Source organism: Sarcophilus harrisii, chromosome 4 (assembly GCF_902635505.1).
Source record: "Sarcophilus harrisii chromosome 4, mSarHar1.11, whole genome shotgun sequence".
NCBI lineage: Eukaryota > Metazoa > Chordata > Mammalia > Dasyuromorphia > Dasyuridae > Sarcophilus > Sarcophilus harrisii.
In genome coordinates, this window is record NC_045429.1 from 446741030 (window position 1) to 446763319 (window position 22290).

General features: G+C 47.2%; 1 protein-coding gene across 1 annotated transcript; it reads right to left on the reverse strand.

Annotated features, from left to right (window-relative positions):
* Positions 1–1885: 1885 nt before the first annotated feature.
* On the reverse strand, positions 1886–21320 carry NCF1 (neutrophil cytosolic factor 1). The gene is made up of 11 exons (XM_012550185.3): positions 21162–21320; positions 19882–19962; positions 17517–17592; positions 15696–15861; positions 13106–13161; positions 11916–12038; positions 10409–10516; positions 6366–6483; positions 5392–5499; positions 4645–4790; positions 1886–3622 (listed from the first exon to the last, which is right to left on the reverse strand). The coding sequence occupies exons 1-11, from the start codon at positions 21231–21233 to the stop codon at positions 3486–3488; spliced, it is 1191 nt and encodes a 396-aa protein (XP_012405639.1). The 5' UTR covers positions 21234–21320; the 3' UTR covers positions 1886–3485.
* Between the last annotated feature and the right edge of the window lie 970 nt (positions 21321–22290).

Here is a 22290-nt window from a genome sequence, read left to right on the forward strand (position 1 = left end):
CTTCTGTTGATCTATTCTGTTGATTAATCTGTCTGCCCCTCTAGCGATCCCCTGCAGTGGCTTACTTAATAATAATAACAATAAAGGCCTTTGACACAAAATTGTGGGGATGAGGTGGAAAATCCAGCCAGCTTGAGCAATATCCTTCTACCTAGCTGCTGGTAGCGGGGGAAGAGCCGGATGCTCCAGGCTAAAGTAGCAGGGCTTTTCTGAAGGTCGATTGTTGTAGAGGGACGACGCCGACAACGAGGCCGTAGCCTAAACAAGTGGCCCCAGTGAGCTGAGGAGGCTCCAGGCGGTGGCACTTGGAAGTCCGTCCCTCACTCCTAGGGAATACAGGAAGTCAGAGCACCAGCTCTGAGAGTGTGGGTGCAAGTCGCCAGTTTTAATATCAACCTATTGCCAGGAAGACTGAAGAAAGGGTTGAGCAAGTGGGAATAGAAAAGAGAAGAGAATGAGCATTTATTTAGCACCCACTGTGTACCAGGCACTGTACTAAGCACTTTCATAAATTTCCTCATTTGATCCTCACATCAATCCCGGAGTTGGATAGCTCCAATTCCAATGGATCTCCTATATCCAATAATCTCCATTTGACAGTTGGGGAAACCGAAGCAGGCACACATTAAGTGAGTTACCCACAGGCACATACTTTGTCCATGTCTCAGGCTGGATTTGAACTCTCTGCACCAATGCTCCTGGACTCTCAGCCCCCCTAGCTCTAATGCTGTGACTCAAGGATGAATCCTTGATCCATCAGAACTCAGCTCAGTCCCTGGCAAACTGAGGGAAATGGACTATGTGACCATTAAGGGGCCTACTAGCTCTAAAGGTTTGTCTTCTAACCCTGAGGCAAAACCCGGCCAGATTGTGCACCCCTTTGTCCAGAAAAGCTTCGCTCCTTAGGGAGACATTGGAGCTTTGGGTCCTCCTCTGCCCATTAGTGTGCATGCTCTTCAGGACCCGGAAGCAGTTCCAGCCAGACCTGGGGGGCTCTTTTATTGCTGAGCACTCGTTAATGCAGACTCTCTCCGAGCTCCTGGCTCTTCCCGGCGATAAATGACCTCTCATTGAGTGGTACTGCTCTCCAAAGGAGGCTCTCTCCCTCGGAAGTGACCCTGAGAAGGGGGTCCTGGGAGAGCCTCTCACTCGTGTGTCTGCCTGTGCCCCATAAAAAGTCCTGCCTGCTGTTTGCAGACTTGAGGAGAGAAAAATGGGGGAGACATACACTGGGGGTAAGAAGAAAAAGCCCCCAAAAACCAGCAGCTGGTGGGGGCTTTTAACATCAAGGAGTCCAACAAGCCCCGAGCACAGATGCCAAGTGTGTGCCCTGTGAGCTCTCAGGAGCGGAAAGTGTCTCGGTGCTAGTCCCGGCTCTGATTAAGTCCTTGCGTGACCAGGCGTGCAGGTCCCTGCTCCACCTCCCACCCCCGACCCCGGGGATTCACTTTCTCAGCCTGTAAAAGCAGGGGATTGGATTAGGTTTGAGCTCTCACAGTGCAGACTAATGGATGGGTGCAATCTTATTTCGACAAGCTCTGAGGGCGGCTCCTGGGAAGCTTTGTCTGGTTTCCTTCCGTTCTGAACAGCTTCTCCCCCTCCTCCTGTTTCATAGACTCCTAGAGCCAGGGCTGGTAGGGACCTTGGGGCCCATGCAATCCAGCTCCCTCATTTTAGGGAAACTGAGGCTCAGAGGGGTTATATGGCTTGCCTAGGGTCACACCTAATTTTAATAATAACAATGATAAATAATATTTTATATGGCATTTGCAGTGTGACCGGCACTGTGATAAATGCTTTACAATGATCTCATTTAGTCTTCGTGACCCTGGAATGCTATTATTACCCCCTGTTTTACATTTGAAGAAACTGAGCCAGACAAAGATTAATTATAATAAAAACAACATTTATAAACACTTACAATGGGTAGACACTGTGCTAAGGGCTTTATAATTATCTTATTTGATGTTTGCTACAATCCTGGGAGCATTGGTGCTCTAATTATTACTCCCATCTGACAGATGTGGAAACTGAGGCAAACAGAGGTCAAATGCTTTATCCAGAGTCCATAGCTAGGCCGACTTCAGGTCATCCTGCCGCCATTTAGGGCACTCTAACTACTGCCCCACCCAGCTGCCCATGTAATATGGCAAAGGAAGAAATCAGCTCTGTCACAGGGCCTTGGGAACTGGAAGAGTCTCTGAGGCAGGGGGGCACAGGCTGCTCGGTTTGTAGATGAGACAGGGAGGTCTCCCCGGAGTAGCAGGAACCCCCAATAATCGTGTCGGGGTCGGGAGGGTTCGGTGGTGGAGGAGGAAGCTAACTGCGGGTGGGCTTATCTTGGGGGAAGGAAAGGTCCTTGTGGGGATTACTCAGACAGGCCAGCTTCCTTCCGGGGAGCAGATCAGCCAGTCCCACTGAGTGCCCCGGACACACCCTTACCCAGAGCAAGCAAGGGACTGGGCTGAGGGACTGGGGGCCCCCAGAGGGCCTTCAGTGAGTTGTGGAAGGGGGAGGCTGAGCAGATTTGGGCAACACCAGGTGGGACACCTGCCCCTCCCACTGCCGTCAGCTCCAGGACCTCAGAGACCATCCCGGCCCCCGTGAGGCCGAGGGGACCGGCCCAAGTGAGAGAGCAACAGAGCTGGGATTTGAACTCAGGTCCGCAGCTCTCCCAGTGGGCACTTGCCACACTCGGGGACAGACATGTCCCCCTTCGTGCTCCGAATGTTTGGCCCATCGGTCGAACACTCAACGTTTGCACCCAGCAGGTCTCACACGAGCAGCCGGATGTGCTCTGGGAGCGTCACCAGGAGACCCGGAGCTGGACCCAGAGCGTCCAGGGCCAGAAGGGACCCCGGTGGCCGCCTGGCCTGGTCCCGGGCTTTATGGCTCAGGGGTGGGAGGGGGTGGGAGACTCCAAAGAAGGCTCTTGAGGTCAGAGTCCCGGCCTCTCTGCCTCCTCCTGGGCTTTGGAGGGAGGACGAAGACCTGCAGAAGCCGCTGGGAAGGGGAGCGAAGGGGGGAAGGCTGCCCAGACGCGGAGTCTCTGGCTAGCGCAGCTCCAGGAGGAAGGGCCCCCCTGCAGCCGGGCCCTTCCAAGCCGAGGCCTGACAAGGCTGGACACAAGTGCCCCCGCGGGCCGTGGAGGCGGGACACCGGGAGTGGCGGGCGGCCCTCGGGCCTCTTCAGCCCGGGCTTACTGAGGGCCAGCACCCAGAGACGGACCGTGCAGGGCGGGGGGCCCCCTCCGAGCAATTCCCAGGGTCTCACACGCGAGTGCGGGGCGGCACAGCGGGGCAGCGAGCTGCGGGCCCGCCAGAGGCTGGGAGGGCTTCCTGGGGCGGGGGGAGCCCAAGTGGGACCAGGACGGAGGCAGGCATGAGGTCCCGGGGGGGGGGCAGCCCGGGGCAGGGCGCGGGGAGAACAGGGCTCCGGGGACCGTGCGCCCACAGAGTCCTCCCCATCCCGGGCTGGCACGGAGCTCACGCTGAGGTCAGGAGCTTCCTCTTGGTGCTTTCACTGCAGCGGTTCAGGATGAGGTCCTGGCTGGGCCGTGGGGGCACGGCGGGCTGCGGCTTCATGGGCGACTTCAGGGACGCCTCCGGGGACTCCTCCCGGACTGAGCGTTCCAGACCCGGACACCCACGGACAGAGACAGAGAGACACCGGAAAACACAGAGACAGAGACAGAGACAGAGACAGAGACAAGAGACACAGAGACAGACAGAGACAAGAGAGACAGAGACCAGAGACAGAAACAAACACAGACAAGAAGACACAGAGATAAAGAGGCAGAGACAAACACAGAGAGAGACAGAGACAGAGAGACAGACGGGGAGATGCATCAAATGTGCTGTTGGCCTTTGTGAGCCTTTGCACAACCTTTTCTGGGTTTTCTCCCTCCCCTCCCCCCATCAGGAGGCCCAATGAGCCAAGCCCGGTTAACAGAGACATGGCGTCTCTTGGTCCTTTCTTTTCCCTTCCCTCTCCCATACTCACGACCCTCTCCCTGGGGGAGCCTCAGGCCACACGGGCTTGTTTGTTGCCAGCAGAGCCGGCCCTGCCGTCGCCCACCCAGCCCACCCCACCCAGACCTCCTTCTGCCTCCTAGTCTCTTGTCCCAGAGAACAGACTTTTTTTTTTGGCCCGGAAGAACTGCCGATCCTCGGCACATGCAGTAGGTGCTTAATAAATGCTCGTTGATTGGCTGATCACTGTTGAGGACTGGATGTGGAAGGGCTTAAAATGAGTCCCAGGAGTGACGCCATACGGCGTTGGGAAGGTCTTTGAGAACCTTCCCCTGTTCGGGCCAATGTCACCAGCCGGGCAGCCCCCCACGGGGCCACAGGGTGAGCCTGCGCCTGGCAGCAAACGTTCCCCACGCCCACAGGGAAGCAGAAGAGGGATGGGGGCAGGGGTCCCAAAAGGCAAGGGAGGAGGAAGGAGCACGGATTAGAAGGGGAAGGATGAGGAAGGGGCTGGAAATGGGGAGAAGGGGTGGCCTTTCCCACCCCTCCTCTGGGGGCTCCTGGGCCCGGGAGAGGATTTGGGCCCTCGGGGACACCCTGCCTCTGACCTCCGAGCCGTCTCCTGGCAGCAAGGGCCCCCTTCTGTGGCAGGCAGAGCCGCGGGGACACTCACCGGGCTGGCTGTCCCCTTTCTGGGCGTTGAGCTGCCTCATCTTCCTCCGCTGCTGAATGAATTTCACGCTGTTTCTCCGGTAGGAATCTTGGCTGATGCGCTTTCGGGAGGCCTTGTGCATGCTCTGAGCGTTGCGGATGGAGGACCTGGGGAGAGGGGAGAGCGCTGGGGTCAAGTCCACCTCCCCCAGGAAGCCCTCTCGGATTCAGCCCCAGCCCCTGGGGCCCTGGATTCCCTACCTTCCTCAGGGCAGGCCCCTCTTTCTTACCCCAGCGGCAGGTTCATAGCACAGGGGCACAGCGGGAAATCGTCCAGCCCCTTCACTTTACAAAAGGGGAGCCTGTCTGTCCCTGGCTTGGCCCTTGGGGCAAACCCTTCTGGGGCCCAAAGGAGCCTGGAGGTGGAGGTGGGAGCACCTCAGAGGCCATTTACTCCTCATTCAACAGATAAGGAAACTGAGGCCCATAGAAATGAGGAGGCTTTGCCCAAGGTCACACGGGAATGAAGTGGCAAGTATTTGAACCCAGGATTTCGGACTCAATGGCTCAGTGACATCTGAAAAGTTAAATCCGTGCTCCCTGGGGCCCTGAGGTATGAGGCAGTTTTGTAGGCAGTGACAGTGAGTCAGACTGAGCTCCTGTCTGCCCCCCAGGCGGGCACCGTGCCCAGGGCAGATGCCCGATTTCCTGAAAGCTCCTCAGCCTCCCACCCCGTCCCCCAAACAAAGGGGCCCCCGAGGAGTCTCACCTGCGGGGTGGAGCTCCCCGCTTCTTGATGAGGTTCTTGGCTTGTGTGTTGTCCTGCCCAGCCTTCTGCAGGTACATGGATGGGTAGTAGCCGGTGGCGTCACCTTTCCTACAGAAATACGGGCTCGGTGAGATGCCCCTGGGATGGGCAGCATCTCTAGGGAATGGAAGGTCCTCCCTTTAAATGGAGGCAGGGTCTGATTCTGCTTTTTTAATGGCTAAGAAAGCTGAGGTTCAGAGAGAGATGGAGAATTTGCCCAAAGTCACCACCATTTAGGGACAGAGCCATAGAATGGGGGAGCTGGAGGCAATCCTACCCCTAGAATTTAAGGGGCCTCAGAGGACATCTGGGCCAACCCCCTCACTCCATAAGGAAATGAATGGACTCTCCCAGGGACATACAGAGGAGAGATTCGAACTCAGGTCTTCTGAATCCAGAGCATCTATTCAATTGCTCCCTTATAGAAAGAAAGTGACTTGCTTGAGATCTCACAAGGAATTATTGGTGGAAATCAGAACCAAGGTCTCCTGACACCAAATCGGGTCCAGGTCTCTTAAATCCTCAGTGACTCGTACTGTGCCCGACACATAGTAGGCACTTTAAATAAATGCAAAATGATTGCTTCAAAGGATCCTAGATTTAGAGCTAGAAGAGGCCATTGAGTCCAGCTCCCTCATGTTAGAGAGAAGAGACTAAGTACAATGGCTTTCCCAGGATCAAACAGCCCGTGAGTAGAGGAAACAGAATTTGAACTAAGCCCTGTCTCCAAGCCAGCACTCGACCAGCTTCCTAGCCAGCTGACTGATTAATTGGTTGGCTGAGTCCGTGTTGTGCTGTTGCCTCAGTTGGTGACTCAATCTTGAGTCTTTCTCAGGCAAATAACAGCAGTCCGAGTCCCTACCAGTCTTCCCCAAAACGTGGCCCGTTCCCGGCCTCCCTCCCCATTGCTCCCCAGACTGAACCTCTTCTCTTACCTGATGACCCACCAGCCATCCAGAAGTTTGTGGATAACCTCGATGGCTTCCCCTTCCTCCAGTGTCATCTCATCCTCCTCCACAGCAGTGTAAGCTTTGATGGTGACATAAGGTTCTCCTGGGAGAGTCACATGGGAGAAAGATTCTGAGACCCATCCCTCCCTTCTGTTCCAAGAACTTCCCCCTCCCTTCCCCTGTCCCCAGGCTGACCTGGGTCTGGATGATCTGAGTGGTCTCCCTTCTTGGGAGTCCTCACTGGGTCCCCAATGACATGCTCTCCTTGTCACCTCCTTTCCCCTTTGGGAAGACTTTGTTCTAAGCCCTCTTTTCTTTCTTCCCTCCCTCTCTTAGTGAACTTAGTCAATCCCATGGCTTTATGAGAGAGACATTGCTGCTCAGTGATAGGTTACTCAACATGGAGTTGAGAAGATGGCTTCCAACCTCTGTCCAAAATGATCACTCGGGTTCTGAACAAGATGACTGCCCAGTTTTTGGTCCAAGATGGCTCCCATCTAGCAAAGCTCTATAATTCAAACCCATTCAAATTCTAAAGTTCAAAATGATCAAAAAATCCAATGAATGACTACTACCAGAATCGCCCAAAAGATCAAGTAGAAGCAATAATCACCAGGGTCACCAGTAAAGTCAGGGATCATACAGGATAGATTCCCAGTGAGGACGGAGATAACCTGAATGGATTAAAGGTATCAAGAGCTGGGAAGACCTTGAGAAAGCTCTAGGATGGGAACATTGGAAAGTCCAAAGAATTATAGCGGTTCTCTGTTGTTAAGCTCAGGTGAACATAGCCAGAGCACAGGTCTCCAAGGTCTCTGGTGCTTTTAAGATTCTAGAGATAGCCCTCAACATCCAGTGACTGAGCTTTAGAAATCCAGGAGGGTGTGCCTAGCCCCCAAATATGGGAGAAAGTAAAAGACCCAAGGGAAAGATCAGTAGGAATCAGCAGATTCCCAACTTAATTCCTAAAATCGGAGATGAATAAATCAAAGAAAATACCATTCTATGGAAAAATTATTGCAAATATAAAGACTTTCCTCAGCATGAATAACCCTATAATAACTGTGAATTCAAACTCAAAAGAAAAAATAGATTTCCCACAAGGATTACATAGATACCTTGAAGAAGTGAAGGAATAGAATTTTTTTTAAATGAATTGAAAGCTTTTGATGAAAGAATTGGAAAGTGAATTAGGTTAGAAGAGAAAGTAATAAACTGTATCCAGGAAATGCAATCTCTAAAAACCAGAAGAGACAAAATAGAAATCAGAGAAATCATGAGATAGCAAAGAAATATTAGAACAATATCATAAAATTAAAAAATAAAATAGAGATATCTAATGTCAAAATTGACCTGGAAAATAGGTCGAGAAGGGAAATATTGAGAATCATTACAATCTCTGAAAACTATAATTTAAAAAAAAAAGCCTGAACACCATATTTCAATAAATTATTTTAAAGAATCACAATTCTTTATTAGAATCGTAATGTAAGGAAATAAAGAATCTATCTCATTTCCTAAAAGGAACCCAAAAAAGAAAAGTCCCAGGAATATTATAACCAACATCCAGAATTCCCATGCAAGCATAACAAAACAAAACCTTAAAAAAAAAACAGAAAAAAAATTCTGTTCAAGTGCCAAAGAACCAGAGTCAGGATCACACAAGTCCTGACAGCTTCTACCATGAAAGAGAAGAGATCTTGTAATACAATGTTTCAAAAGATGAAAGAAAGAAGTTTATAATCACAAATAATTTATCCTGCTAAGATAAATATCATCCCATAGAGGAAGGGGGGAAATGAATCTTAATGAAATAGAGATCTTTCAAGTATTTCTGATCAAAAGACTAGAGCTTAGAAACTTTGAAATACAAACACAAGAATCTGGAGACAGCTAGAAAAGTAAGTTTGTTTGAGGAATTGAAAAATATATGACGCTAGAGTGCTAACAGTCTAATAGGAGAAAAAAAAAAGTGTCCCTTCAGAACTTTCTTCAAGAGTATTAAGGGAGTTAATTAAGAAAAAACAGAAATCCTGGAGGGAGGGAGGGAGATTAATTTTGTCCCAAGAGTTTTAAAGGGTAAAATTAGAAGGGAAAAAAAGAGAACTACTCTGATGTAGAAAGGTGGGGAGCAGAACTTAGTTATTTCTCATAATTAGGGCACAAGAGAAGATTATACAAACTGAGGGAGGAGTTGGAAGAGATGGTATCCCACTCTTATCCAAAGGAGACAAAAGTAGTTTGAATGCATACAACAGTTTGATACATATACCAAACTCAACAGGGGGAACTATAGAAATAGAGAGGGAGGGAATGGTTAGGAGAAAAAATAATACTGGGCAGAGAATAGTGACATGAAATGAATGTGTTGATCCCCCCCAAAAAAGATTAAAATGGGAGGGGGAGAAAAGGACTAAAAATCCAAGAGTGCCTTAGACAATTGGAGAATACTTGAACAAATTGTCATGTATGAATATAGCGTAATATTATATCACATTGGAAGAACTGACAAAAGCGATAATTTCAGAGAACCAGTTACTTTGAAGTGATGCAGAGTGAAGTGAGAACATAGAAAACAGTTCATTTAAAATTAGAAACACTGCAAAAATAACACTATCTTTTGAAAGACTTAAGAATGCTGATCAATTCAATGACCAACCACATCTTCAAGAGAACAGTGACATAACATGGTACCCGTTTCCTGACAAAGTGACAGAGACAAGATGCATAAAAACACATTTTTGAACTTTGCCTCTGGATGGATTTGTTTTGCTGGACTAGGCTTATTTGTCACAAGAGTTTTTTTTTTCCCTTTCTCTCTCTTGGTTCTTAATTGGAAGAGCTAGGATTAGGGGAAAGGCAAGTTAGTAATAATGATGCCTTCAAAGAGACATTGTAACGTTTTTTAAAATGTAGAGAAGCGAATAAAAGGAATTCAGAAGGAAGTTTTAAAAAAGATATAGAATGTATTAAAAAGTTAAAAAGTAGGAAATATGAAATGGAGATTCATGGTTTCATATAGATCTTTGTTCTGCTATGTATTGGGAAATATTCTAAATTTTGTTGATGATTAAGTTCAGATTTTTTTTAATTCACAGAGGGAAGGCAAAGGGAAACAGACAAGTAGGATAGCTTTGAAAGTTACATGTTATATTCTTAGGGAGAAAAACCAGCTAAATGTGATGCGAATCTTTGTTTTCATGGATAATCTCTTTCTGGTCTGTTCTGTACAGGGAAATTCTCCCTTTTTTTTCATCATTGTTGACTTTAGAATTTAATTTTTTTAAACCGAGGTTCAAATTTTTATCTCCTCTTACGTAAGCAACATTGAGGGCAGGAACCATCTTTGTCTCTTGCCCCATAGATGTCAATACTGTGGAGTTAGAAGGAACCTAAGTAATCATCTATAGATGTGGCAAGTGAGACCCAGAGAAGGGAAGTCACTTGCTCAAGATCACCCAGCTAACAAGTAGCAGAACCAGAGTAGACCATGGCTCCTGCAAGTCCAGATATAGTGTTCTTGTCACTATGACACATTGCCTCATTTCAGTTGGAACAGAATTCTAGCTAAGGGCTCAGTGATATTATTGAATGATTGGATAAATTTATGAATAGATGAATGGATGGATGGATAAGTAAATGAGTAAATGGATGGGTGGATAGATGGATGGATGAGTAAATGAGTGGATGGATGGATGGAGGGACAGAGGGATTTATGGGTAAATGAGCAGATGGATGAGTAAATGAGCGGATGGATGGATGGATAGTTTGATGGATGGATGAGTAAATGAGTGGATGGATAAATGAGTAAATGAGTAGATGGATGGGTAAATGATTGGATGGATGGACGGATGGATGGATGAATGATCCAGTCCCTCTGGAGAAAAATGACGGATTAGGAAGAAATTATTCTCCTCTCTTGAGCCTGCTGTATCCTATCTTGTTTGAACTGAGGTGGACCTTGACACAGTAGATTCTTCTTCCAAAGCAGGGGCAGGGATGAGTTTGTGAAGGGGAAGGGGAGATACCTTCATAATTGGGCTCCTGTTCTTCAGACTCATCTGGACTGTCTATGGGCTCCAGGAAAGAAGCTGGTAACCAGCCACGTTTCTCCTTGGTTTGACAAAACCACCAACCTGTGCCACAAATGCAACGTGAGGGCCATGAGTCTCCCTGGGCACCCACAGGGACATCCAAACAGACAACATGCCCCTGGAGACAGTCATTCAATTATCCAGCACGTGTTAATTGAGGGTTTCCAACAAGAGCCCGTGCTAGACACTAAGCCATAGGTCCACCATTCATTCACAAATGTATGCAGAAACACAGGAGCACAGAGACACATACGGACCCCTGAGGCACACTCGCTTCCAAGACTTTTTCTCAAAAGCACAATCCCTAAACAACTGCAAACCCGAACTCGCCCCTCCCAACATGTATGGATTGAGAGGTTATCATGGAATTGATCTTGCTGTATCAATGTAATGTAAATACATAAATATAATAAATAGAGACATGGAAAGTAAACCAATAAATAGAACAACTAGCATTTATATAGCAATTTCTAGTTTGCAAAAAGCTTTACAAATTATTTTATCCCCACCACAATCCTGGTTTGGCCTGGGAGGCAAATGCTATTATTATTCCTATTTTTCAGATGAGGAAAACTGAGGCACAGAAAGGCTAAGTGACTTGCACAGTATCACACAGCTTGTAAGCATCTAACCACTGTACCACATGGCTGCCAAATATATCATCTTCATTATCAAATAACTCATGCTTCACATATAATCTTGTGAGATAAGTTGTGCAATTCCTCATATTCCCATTTCACAGATATGGAAAGTGAAGCTAAGAAATCAAATGCCTTCATCACACAGCGAATAAGTGTCAACATAATTTGAACCCAGATCCCACTCCAGTCCAGAGTTTTGTTGGGTTTTTTACTGCCACATTTCTCTGTGTTCCTCTAAAATGGGAATCATAACAGCCACCTACCTCAAAGGGTTGTTGTGAGAATCAAATGAGATCATATTTATAAAGCTCTTACCATAATCCCTAGAACATAGTAGGTGCTTAATAAAGGCTTGTTGCTTTCTTCTCCCTTCCCTCCCAGAGACACATGGATAGACATACACGCACGTGTGTCATAGCCACAGATAGACATACACAAACATTAAGATCATCCAAGCTCTTGTTCTGCCCTCCTCCTCCTTCACCCTCAACCCCCAAAGCCTCCCAGACCAGGCCCCCATACTTCCTCAATTTGGGGGGAAACAAATAAAAGCTCATTCCTATATATCCCCATCCCAATCCCCACCATCCTTGGACCCACAACTCCAAACAAAAAATAAAAGCATTTAATGATCGATCAGATCCTTTGACGAGTCACCAAAGGACCTTGGAGAAACCAGGAAAAAGGGGGAGCTCAGATTGGTTGTCCCAGGCCGGGCTGGGGGGATGGGGAGGAGAGAGGGGGAAGGAATGAGGAAGGAAGAAGAAAGCAGAAGGAAGGAGGGGGGAGAGGGGACTGACCACTTTGCCCTTTCTCCACCACATCCACCAGCTCCCCCGACTTCAGCATCATTTCCGTATTGGAGTTCTTCTCATAATCGGCAATGGCCCTGTAGGTCTGCAAGATGATGGGGCCGGTGATGTCTGCAGGCAGTAGAGAGGAGAGCTGAGTAGGGGAAGTGAGAGGGGGGCTCTCCTGTGGTCCCTGCCTCCTTACAGCTCTCCCTCCTCTCACAGAATCAGAAAGAGGAACAGTGCAGGCAGATCTCCATGGTCCCCTTGCTCCCCCAACACATCCTCCTGCTTCTGCTGCCCGGCCCCCCTTCCTCCTTCTGTTTGGGGGGATAAGGAGGGTCTGCTCTCATGCCTTTTGCTCCCCAGATAGGGCTAGAGGCCTTTGGAGATCATCTGGGCCAGTCACTGAGCAAGCTGAGGCGCTGACACAGCTAAGATCACTGACCCCGCAGGAAGGCCCCATCAGCTCACCTAGCAGGCTTTCTTAACCTGGGGCCCCTGATCTAGTTGGGGGTTTTGTTTTTAATATTTTGGTGACTCTATTTGGTTTCCTTGGGAATCCTGGATTCTGCAAACATTATTCTGAGACGGGGGTCCGGCCACACCAAAAAGGTGAGGGGCTCGGGAGTTCTGGGCCAGCTCCCTAATTTTACTGAGGAAGAAATAGAGGTTCAGAGAGCTTTCAGAGAAGCAAATGGCAGAGGCAGGATTTGACTCCATAGTCTCTCTCTCCAGTGGTCCTTCCAGAAATGCTCCAAAGCCTTCCAGAAACTCAGACTCAACTTCAGACAAGACCTTCCGGTGGCTCAATTGCTTTCCATTTCATCCTCCATAAAACGGCAGAGGACGGAAGTGAAGGGGGGGAGGAAGGGGGTAAACTAAACACTTTCTATGGCCCCTTCCAGTCTGACATAACCACAACTCTATAATCCTCCTGAAACCTCAATTTCCTCTTGGGCAACACAAGGACAGAGGCAGGGACCTCTCTCCCTCAGAATGGATGCTCCTAAAAAGCTCTGCAGTTCATTCAGCGCATCCTTTGGGAGCTAGAACTGCATGGAACCCCAAGCCAAAGGCCCATTCCCAACAGGAGGCTCTCCCCAGCTGGAGTCCTGATGGCTTCCTCAGGGATGGGGCTTCTGAGATCCCTCCCTCTGACATTCCCAGGTCCCCCCGGAGCCGCTGGCATCTCTCACCGGAAGCATTGTTCCTGGGATCTTTGGGCATCAGGAAGGTCTCTGGCTTCTTCGCCCTGCAAGGAAGAGAAACAGTGTCCTGTCTCGTGCCCTCTTCACATGCCTACCTCCCCACATCCACCACGGCCAGAGGGAGAGCTTCCAGCTGCCCAGAGCTACTAGGACTGGAACAAGAACGTTATGGCTCTTGTGTCAGCTGAAGCCCATGGGACCCTTCTCAGAATCAAGTTTTTAAATGTGTCCAGGAAAATGCATCAGGACAGCTACATGGCCCAGTGGTTAGAGCTCTAGAGTCAGGAGGATGTGAATTCAAATACAGCTTCAGACACTTACTAGCTGTGGGATTGTGGGCAAGTCACTTAACTGATTGTAAGAATGAAAGAAAGAAAGAGAGAGAGAGAGAGAAAAGAAAGAAAAAAGAAAGAAAGAAAGAAAGAAAGAAAGAAAGAAAGAAAGAAAGAAAGAAAGAAAAAGAAAGAAAGAAAGAAAAAAGAAAGAAAGAAAGAAAGAAAGGAAGAAAGAAAGGAAGAAAGAAAGGAGAGAAAAAAGAGAGAGAGAAAGGAAGGAAGGAAAGAAAGAAGGAAGGACATGTAATTGTCATTATTCATAATTGACATTATGAAAACATGTAAAAAACAAATTCACAGATCTCAAATTAAGAACCCCATCTCTAGATTTGCTTATTGCTCCTTATGAGATATTTTTAAAATAAATGTTTATGAGAAGCTTTTGGTTTTATATCACCTATGTTTTCATGACCCCATTTGGATTTTTCCTGGCAAAGATAATGCTGTAGTTTGCCATTTCCTTTTCCAGCTCATTTTATAGATGAGAAAATGGAGGCAAACAGGATTAAATGACACATCCAGGTCACAGCTGGTAAGTATCTAAAGCTAGATTTGAATTCAGGTCTTCCAGACTCCAGGCCCATGGTGCCACTTAGCTGCCCAAAATTTCCACAGTGCTTACTATTTGCCAGACACTGTTTATCTTACTGAAAAATGAGATCTATATCCAGAGAGAGAACTGATCAACTCTAAGTTCAGACTGAAATATAATGTGTTCATTTTCTTGATTTTATCTTACTTTTTTGCAGCATGGCTAATATAAAAACATTTCTGTATGATTCCACATGTATAATTGATATCATATCATATCTTCTCAATGGGGGTGGAATCACTTGGAGGGAGGGGGAGAACTTGGAGTTCAGTTTTAAAATACGCTAACAAGTATAACTTATCAGATTATTTGCCATCTTGAGGAGCAACGAGGGCAGGAAGGGTGACAAATTTGGAACTCAAAACCACAAAAAAGGAACCTCAAAAATTATCTTTACCCGTAATTGGAAAAGACAAAATACTAGTAAAAGTTTTAAAAGAATGCTAAAAATAAATAAGTAAAAATCTTGTTTCTAAAAAAAAAAGCATTATCTCATTTGATCCTCACAATGGCCCTGGGAGGCAGGTGTTATTATAATAACCCATTTTACAGATGAGGAAACAGAGACAAAAAGAAGTTATGTGACTTGCAGTTTTGTCAGTTACTTGTCCAGAATCACATATCTTGTATGTAGAAGAGGCAGATGTTTTATCTGGTTCCCAGATCAGTTCTTTAGCCACTAAAATATACTGCTTTTCAATATAACAAGGAATTTTCCTTTATTTTGGGGAGAAGTGACTTGCCCAGGGTCACACAGCTAGTAACCATCTGAGACAGGATTTGAACTTGGGTCCTCTGACTCCAGAATCAGTGATCTATCCTTTGCACCACCTAATTGCCCTTAGCCCTGGTTTTTTCTTGTTTGTTTTTTTCTTAATAATATTTTATTTTTCCCAATTATAGGCAAATATAGTTTTCAAGATTTTTGTGAGATTTTGAATTCCAAATTTTTCTCTCTCCCTTCTTTACTCCTCCCTCCTAAGACAGTGAGCAATCTGATATAGGTTATACACATATAATCATATTAAACCTATTTCCACACTAGTCGTATTTTGAAAGAAGAATCAGAACAAAAGAGAAAAACCACGAGAAAGAAAAAACAAAAATGTGAAGATTCTATTCCACACTCGGTCCCTGCAGTCTCTCTGTGGGTGCAGATGGCTCTCTCATCCCAAAGCTATTGGGATTGCCTTGGATCACTGTAGTGCTGAGAAGAGCCATGTCCATCATATCGTATAATCTCGTTCTCTTGGTCCACTCACTTCCCTTAGCATCAGTTCATATAAGTCTCTTGGCTCAGCCTGCTCAGCCTTTCTTAGAGAACAATAATATTCCATTCTCTTCAGCCATCCCCAATTAACGGGCACCCCCTCAGTTTCCAATATTTTCCTACCACAAAGAGAGCATCTACAAACTTTTGTGTGCACAAAAGAAAAGAAAAGGCAGAGGTTCTTCAAATCTTATAAATCTTTATCTCCCAGACTCCTGGGATTCACTTCCTTCCCCCTCGTTTCTGATCTCTCTGGGACCTAACACCGGCTTTTTCATCACCAGCGGGCTTGTTGTCTTGTTTGGTGCCCCAGAATCCCACCCGGGGCTTTCATCCCTCCCCTATGGGATGCAGAAGGGATGGCGGGAGGCGGTCACTCACTGGTTGTCCGAGGGGAGCTTCAGGTCGTCGGGCCTTACTTTGAAGAACTCAAGGACGTGGGAGCAGCGGGAGATCTTGGTGGGCAGGTTCATCAGGGTGTTACAGTATTCCGTCAGAGTGCCCTGGCGGTTCTCTGTGGTCCGCTGCCCGTCGAACCATCGAGGCGCTGGGTGGCCACCAAGAACAGCAAGCAGAGAGGTCAGTGAGGGAAGATTTGAACATGAAAAGAGCCTGGGGACGGAGGACCCGGGTGCAAATCCAACCTCAGCCGATCACTGCCTGGGTGACCTTGGCTGAGGATTGTATTTTTCTGGGTGTCTGTTTGCTCATTCATAAAGTGAGAGGGTTAAATTAGATGGATTCTGGAGTGCCTTCCAGTCCTGGATTTATAAAGGGAAGGGAATGAGCATTTATATAGCGCCTACTGTGTGCCAGACACTATGCTAAGCAATTTACAAATATAACCCCATTTAATCCTCACAACAACCCTGGGAGGTAGATTCTTATTTTTTTTTTCCATTTTACAGATGAGGAAACTGGACAAAGAGAGGTCAGTGGCTTGCTGTGTGGACAGCAGCATTTGAACTTAGGACTTGCTGATTCTAGGCCCGGTGCTCTATCTAACTGCTGTGAACCTGTGCTGCTGGTGCTCCTGGGACAAGCCAGGACAGGTGGCATGAGGAAGCCCCAGGAGCCCTTGCCCTGACTTTGCTGCAAACTCAGCTAATGTCCTTCCCGCCTCAATCCTGGGCCAACAGGCGGAGAAAGTGCTTGCCAGGTTTCCTGCCCCGTGAATGCCCAACTCCCCATGGGTTTTGAGCAGCTTCTGATGCACTTTCCTCTTCCTCTTTTTGATCCTCACCCAGCCAAGCTGCCAGCTCCAGCCTGAGTGCCACAAATAACAGGTGAGACCCAAGCAGACGGAGAGACAGAGCTGTGATGGGCGATGTTGGGGGGTTGTGAGGGGTGCTATAGGAGGCCGACCAAGGAAGAACACGTATACCTAGAGCACCTACTGTGTGCCAGGCACTGTGTTAGGCCCAAAAGCCAAAGACACAAGCCGTCAAGCCCCTTCCTCTTTCCAATCATCATTGCTGCCCGGTACTGAGCTCCCTGGTTCTCTGTGCTTCTGAATTTGGTGGGAATTGAGACCTTAGGCAGCAAAGGACTGCTGGGGAAGCCCTTCTCTTCCAGCCTCCTAAGGCAGCTAGCTTCTTCCAAGGAACCCTTGCACATGTCCAAGAACGTGGCTGAAGCCCCACCAGGGGCAAAGGTTCCCAAATAGAGCAGGACACCAAAGATCAGTACCAGGAGTCCCCCAGCCCCCCTACCTACTCTACCTCCCTGTCCAAGGGCATGGACACAGCTTGCAATTGCCTCTTCCTTTTCAGGTGACTGCATGTATATCCCATGTCTTTATAATAACAGGATCATGGATTTAGAACCGAGAAGGGCTCCAAAGGGCAAGTCCAAGGCCTTCACGCTCATTTTAGCTTTGCCCAAGACCACACAATGAGTAAGAGCCTGACTCTAGATCCAGCTCCCCAACCTGCACCTGGCCAGTCCCTGCAGAATGCTGCGCGTTGTATACAACCATATCCACACACAGGATCCCATTTCATACTTACTGCAATTCAACCGCACAGACAGGACAGATAGTATTCACCCATTTTACAGAACAAGAAAGTCAGAGTTAAAGAAATGATGCTCAGGAGGCAGATACTCTCCCTCCAATAAAGAGCCTCTCAAGTTCAGCAAGGGGAGGTGAGAGAAATGCAAAGATTTGACTTCTTTCTATCCCTCGCCCCCAGTTGAGCCCACCTGGGAGATGGGGGATGATTCTGTTCTCCGAGCTGATCTGTCCAGATTCGATGGGGAACATTTCTTTTAGCAGTTTCTAAAATGAGAGAAAATAGGAAAAGTCAAGTCATTTCTCTGTTCCCCACAGGATGGAGAGAAGTCCAGCAGCTGTTTGCAGCCAGCCCTCATCCTTCTCCCATCCATCCTCACCACCTCACATCATCCTCACTCATGCTCCATCTCCCTACAAAAATCATCCCCACATGATCCTCACATGATCATCCATCAGGTGCCAAATTTGGACATTTCTCCATTTTTAGTGTCCCCCACACGCCACGTCTTCTTTCTACTCCAGAGCTCCCATGGGATTTGTAAGAAATAGTATATTTTGTAGTATTGTAGTATGCTTGATATGTAGTAAAGACGTTATAATTATTTGTCACTTGACTGTTAGGTACTTAATGAGTATTTGTCGATGGGTTGATAAATGTAAGCTCCTCGAGGGCAGGAGGGTTGTTGTTGTTGTTGTTGTTGTTGTTTTTGCTGAGGCAATTGGGGCTAAGTGACTTGCCCAAGGTCACACAGCTAGGAAGAGTTTGTTTCCTTTTTATCATTATTATCTCAGGGCCCAATCAGGTACCTGGGAACCTAGTGGGTGCTTAATAAATGCTTGTTGATTGATCATATTCCTTAGATTCCAAAAATATTTATTAAGCACCTATTATCTACAAAATATTATTCTAGAATCTGGGAGATAAAGATTTATAAGATTTGGAGAACCTCTGCCTCAAGGAGTTTATAGAGATAAGATACTTGAACAAATAACTATAATAGAAAAAAAAGAAGAAAAAAAGGAGATACAAGAGCAAAATAGATGAGCAAGATGCTCGGAGAGAATATAGGAGGAAAAAAAATCACTTTTGCTTCAGTGAGAAGTCTCCATAGAGGAGTTATAGATCAATCAATTGCATTTTGATGGAGAGAAAGGATGGGGAGGGCATTCTGGACTTAAGGAGATAAGGAAATGTACAGACGGGAAAATGGCCAGGTAGATGATGTAACTAGATGGTGCACCCAGAGTCAGAAGGATCTGAATTCAAATCCAGCCTCAAATATTTATTAGCTGTATAACCCTGGGCAACTCACGTAATCCTGTTTGCCTCATGAGAAGGAGATGACCAACCACGGCTGTATCTTTGCCAAGAAAACCCCAAATCAGGTTATGGAGAGTTGGACACAACTCAATACACACACACACACACACACACACACACACACATATATATAAATTAAAGCTTTTTATTTACAAAACATATATGCATGGGTAATTTTTTTCTTAGCATTGACCTTTGCAAAACCTTCTGTTCCAAATTTTCCCCTCCTTCCCCCCATGGGGGAAGATGGCAGGTAGTCCCATCTATGCTAAATATGTTAAAATACATCAACATATATATTGAATCATCCTTTGTCATGTTCTCAGCTCTGCTTTTAAAAGATCTTGACTTTGTCTACCCAAAAAGCAAAAAGTAAATAAATCAAATAAACACTGCTGCATAAATAAACCTTCATGAGGATAGCATCCATCCATTTAATGGCATTTATATGGCACCATAGCTACTACATGATGCTGGGCAAATAGACCTTCCTCATCTCTCTGAAGAGAAGGGAGGTACCACAGCCCTATGTCTGGTCTGCAACAGCCATAACTGGACCAGTTTTCTCCATTCCCCAGAATGCTTCTTAGATGGCTCTCCCCTGCAGTGATTCTACACATGAAAACTTGCTTTTTTTTTTTTTTTTTTTTCCGGTTTCAAGCCAAAGACCCTAATAATAGCTGACATTTACATAGGGCCTTGAGATTTGCAAGGCACTTTACGGGTACTATGTGATTTTACCATCACAACTGTTCTGGGAGGCAGGTGCGGTTACTGTCTCCATTTTACTGATGTGAAAACAAAGTTTACTCAGAAAGAGCCTGAGAATGGCTTGGAATTCGGGTTTCCTGGAATAAACTCCAAGACACTGTCCACTGGACCACCCAGGAAGGTCAGTCTGCTGACCCTCCAAAATCCACTCTGGGATTTATTTGAAAATTGCCATTATCCTGTGTTCGAGAATAATCTCCTACTATAGATTATCTGCACCAAGTTAGCACAGCGTATTTTAGGCTTTTAACAAATGTTTAACATTTGCTCATTTTTTACTCATTTATTCATGTAGAGGTGGGAACAGCCCTTGGCTGACTGGGAGCTGGCTCTGTAATGAATCCTCTCAGGCCTGTTCTTTCAGTCAGTGGTCAGACAGGGATGAAGCCTCTTAGGGTCTTTCCTCCTCCTCCTCCCTCTTTGCCCTCGCTTCCCACTGACACCCCGGGGCTCACACTCACATGGAACTCGTAGATCTCGGTGAACCGGCGGTAGATCACCTTCTCTGAGAGGTCCTGCCATTTCACCAAGAACATGTAGACCTGGAGAAGGGAGAAAGGCGCATCTCATCTTAGGGTCCGTGGGGGCCGGCCAGTCGCCAATGGAACAAAGGGTCCGCAGGCAAGTTCACGGCAGGAAGTGGGGGGAGTGGAGGGTGCCATCCAGCCCTTCCCTGTAGCTTTCTAGCTCCTTTCTGACAGGGGGACCCCAACCATAAATAGTAGGATCTGAATGTAAGGGGAGGGAGAGGGGGAAAGGAGCCAAGATCACTTTATGGGGCCTCTGGCTGCAGGGTGCTCCAGTGGGCAGAAAGATGGGGGGGAAAGAACATTTTATGCTCTCTGGGGGCATAGGAGGGGAAACAAGACTGACAGGAAGGAAAAAATAAGGAAGAAGTGGGGACCCCATTCAGGGAGGCAGAAGGGGGGATGCTGTCCAGGGAGGCAGAGGTGGGGATGCCATCCAGGGGGGCAGAGGTAGGGACGCCATCCAGGGGGACAAAGGAGGGATGCTGTTCAGGGAGACATAAGTGGGGTGTCCAGGTTTCTTTTCTCAGCGGCACCCCCCTGTCCCCTTTCTCTGTCCTCCAGACATATAACCCTACCAAGAGCCAGTGAGCTCTTGTCATTGAAGCTTCTTCTCTCACAAAGGTTGTAGATTCGTAGGATTCAAAGGTGAAGGAACCTTAAAGTCTAGTGTAGTTTTAACCCGCATTAGAAAAGGAAACTGAGGCTCAGGGATGTGAAATGTCTTCTCTTAGGTCACACAGTTAGTGATAGAGATGCATGACTGGGAATGATTAAACTATTGGCTCTCTTAGGGATTCAATATCTCAATGATTTTGCCCAATTCACTTAAAATCAAGAAATATTCATTTTAAATAATAATTTTAAAATAAAAATAATGAAGTACCTGCTGAAGGGAAATGGGAAATCTAAAGAAGCAAAGGTAGATGCAGGAGAGTGTGAGTCTGGGGCAGGGGAGCGGGATTCAAATTCAGCCTCTGATAATGATTCCTGCTGTAGGGTTGTAGAAAAGTCACCTCAAATCTCTGGGAAATGGTTAGGTCAGTGGTCCTGGGGATCCTCCCAGCGTTGGAGGGTCTGACGACCCCAGAAGGCACCAGAGGTCCTTACACTCAGGCTTCAGAGGTGAAACTTCAGCTTTGAGTGGGACGGATGATTGCGGGTCCCCCCTCACCAGACCCCGGGGCCCTCTGGGAGCCCTGGATTGTACTCACGTAATGCTGACTTGGAGAAAAACGCTTCTCAAAGCCCAGGAGGACGATGTGTCTGATGAAGGGGTCCCCCATGACAGCGGTCCCCTCCCCAGGCCGGTCGGGACTCCCTGAGGGGTGCTGGTGGCTGAGCAGTGACTGGACAGGCTCGGGGCACCCCCACAGCCTTTTATATGCTGGAAAAAGAGGAAGCCACAGGCAGAAGTGTCAGTGCTGAACCAGAGGGAAGGGGCCTGGCCCGCAGGGAGGGGCAGGTGTTGGGACGCCTGGGTTCGTTTCACTTTCTCATCATGTCTTCTAGCTCGATTGTCTCGGTTTCTCCTCGTTCTAAGAATTCTGTATACGTGCACACACACGTGTGTGTGTGTGTGAGGGAAAAAGAGAAGCGAGATGGAGAGAAAGAGAGTGAAAGAGAAAGGAGAGAGTGAACAAGAGAGAGAAGGAGGGAGAGATGGAAAGAGAGGGGGGGAAGGAGAAATGGAGAGAGAGAGACAGAGAGATAGGAAGAAAAGGGGACAGGGAAGGAGAGATAAACAAGGACTTAGAGAGAGAAAGGAAAGGAAAAATGAGGAAAGAGAAAGTGAGACAAAGAAATAGCAAGAGGTAGGTAGAGACAGAGAGACAGAAAAATAGAGAAACAGAGAGAGGGAGAAACAGAGACAGAGACACACACAGAGAGAGAGAAATCAAGAAAGAAGGAAAAATTAGGGAAAAATAGACAAAGAGAAAAAAGAGGGAAGGGAGGAAAAATAGAGAAAAGAAAAAGAGTGAGAGAAAGAGAAGGGGAAGAGAGAGGTAGAGAGGAAAAGAGAGAGAGATATAGGGAGAGACAAAAATATTGGAAAAGAGAGACAAGCATACAGAGACAGAAAGACAGAGAGAAGGTGAGAAGGGAGAGGTGGAGAAAAAGACAGAAGGAGGGAGAAATGAAAAGAGGAAAAAAGAAACAGAGGGAGGAGCAGAGAGAAAGAGGGACAGAGGAGTGATCTTCAATGTCTTTTGATGTCCCTGTGTGGCACATGGGATGGAAAGTGGCCCCTTCCTCTTCTCTATTTTTTCATTGCTCCCCACCTTGGGCTGTGAGAACATTGGTGGGCCAGAAAGCCAAGGCTGGAAGGGACCCCAGGGCGGT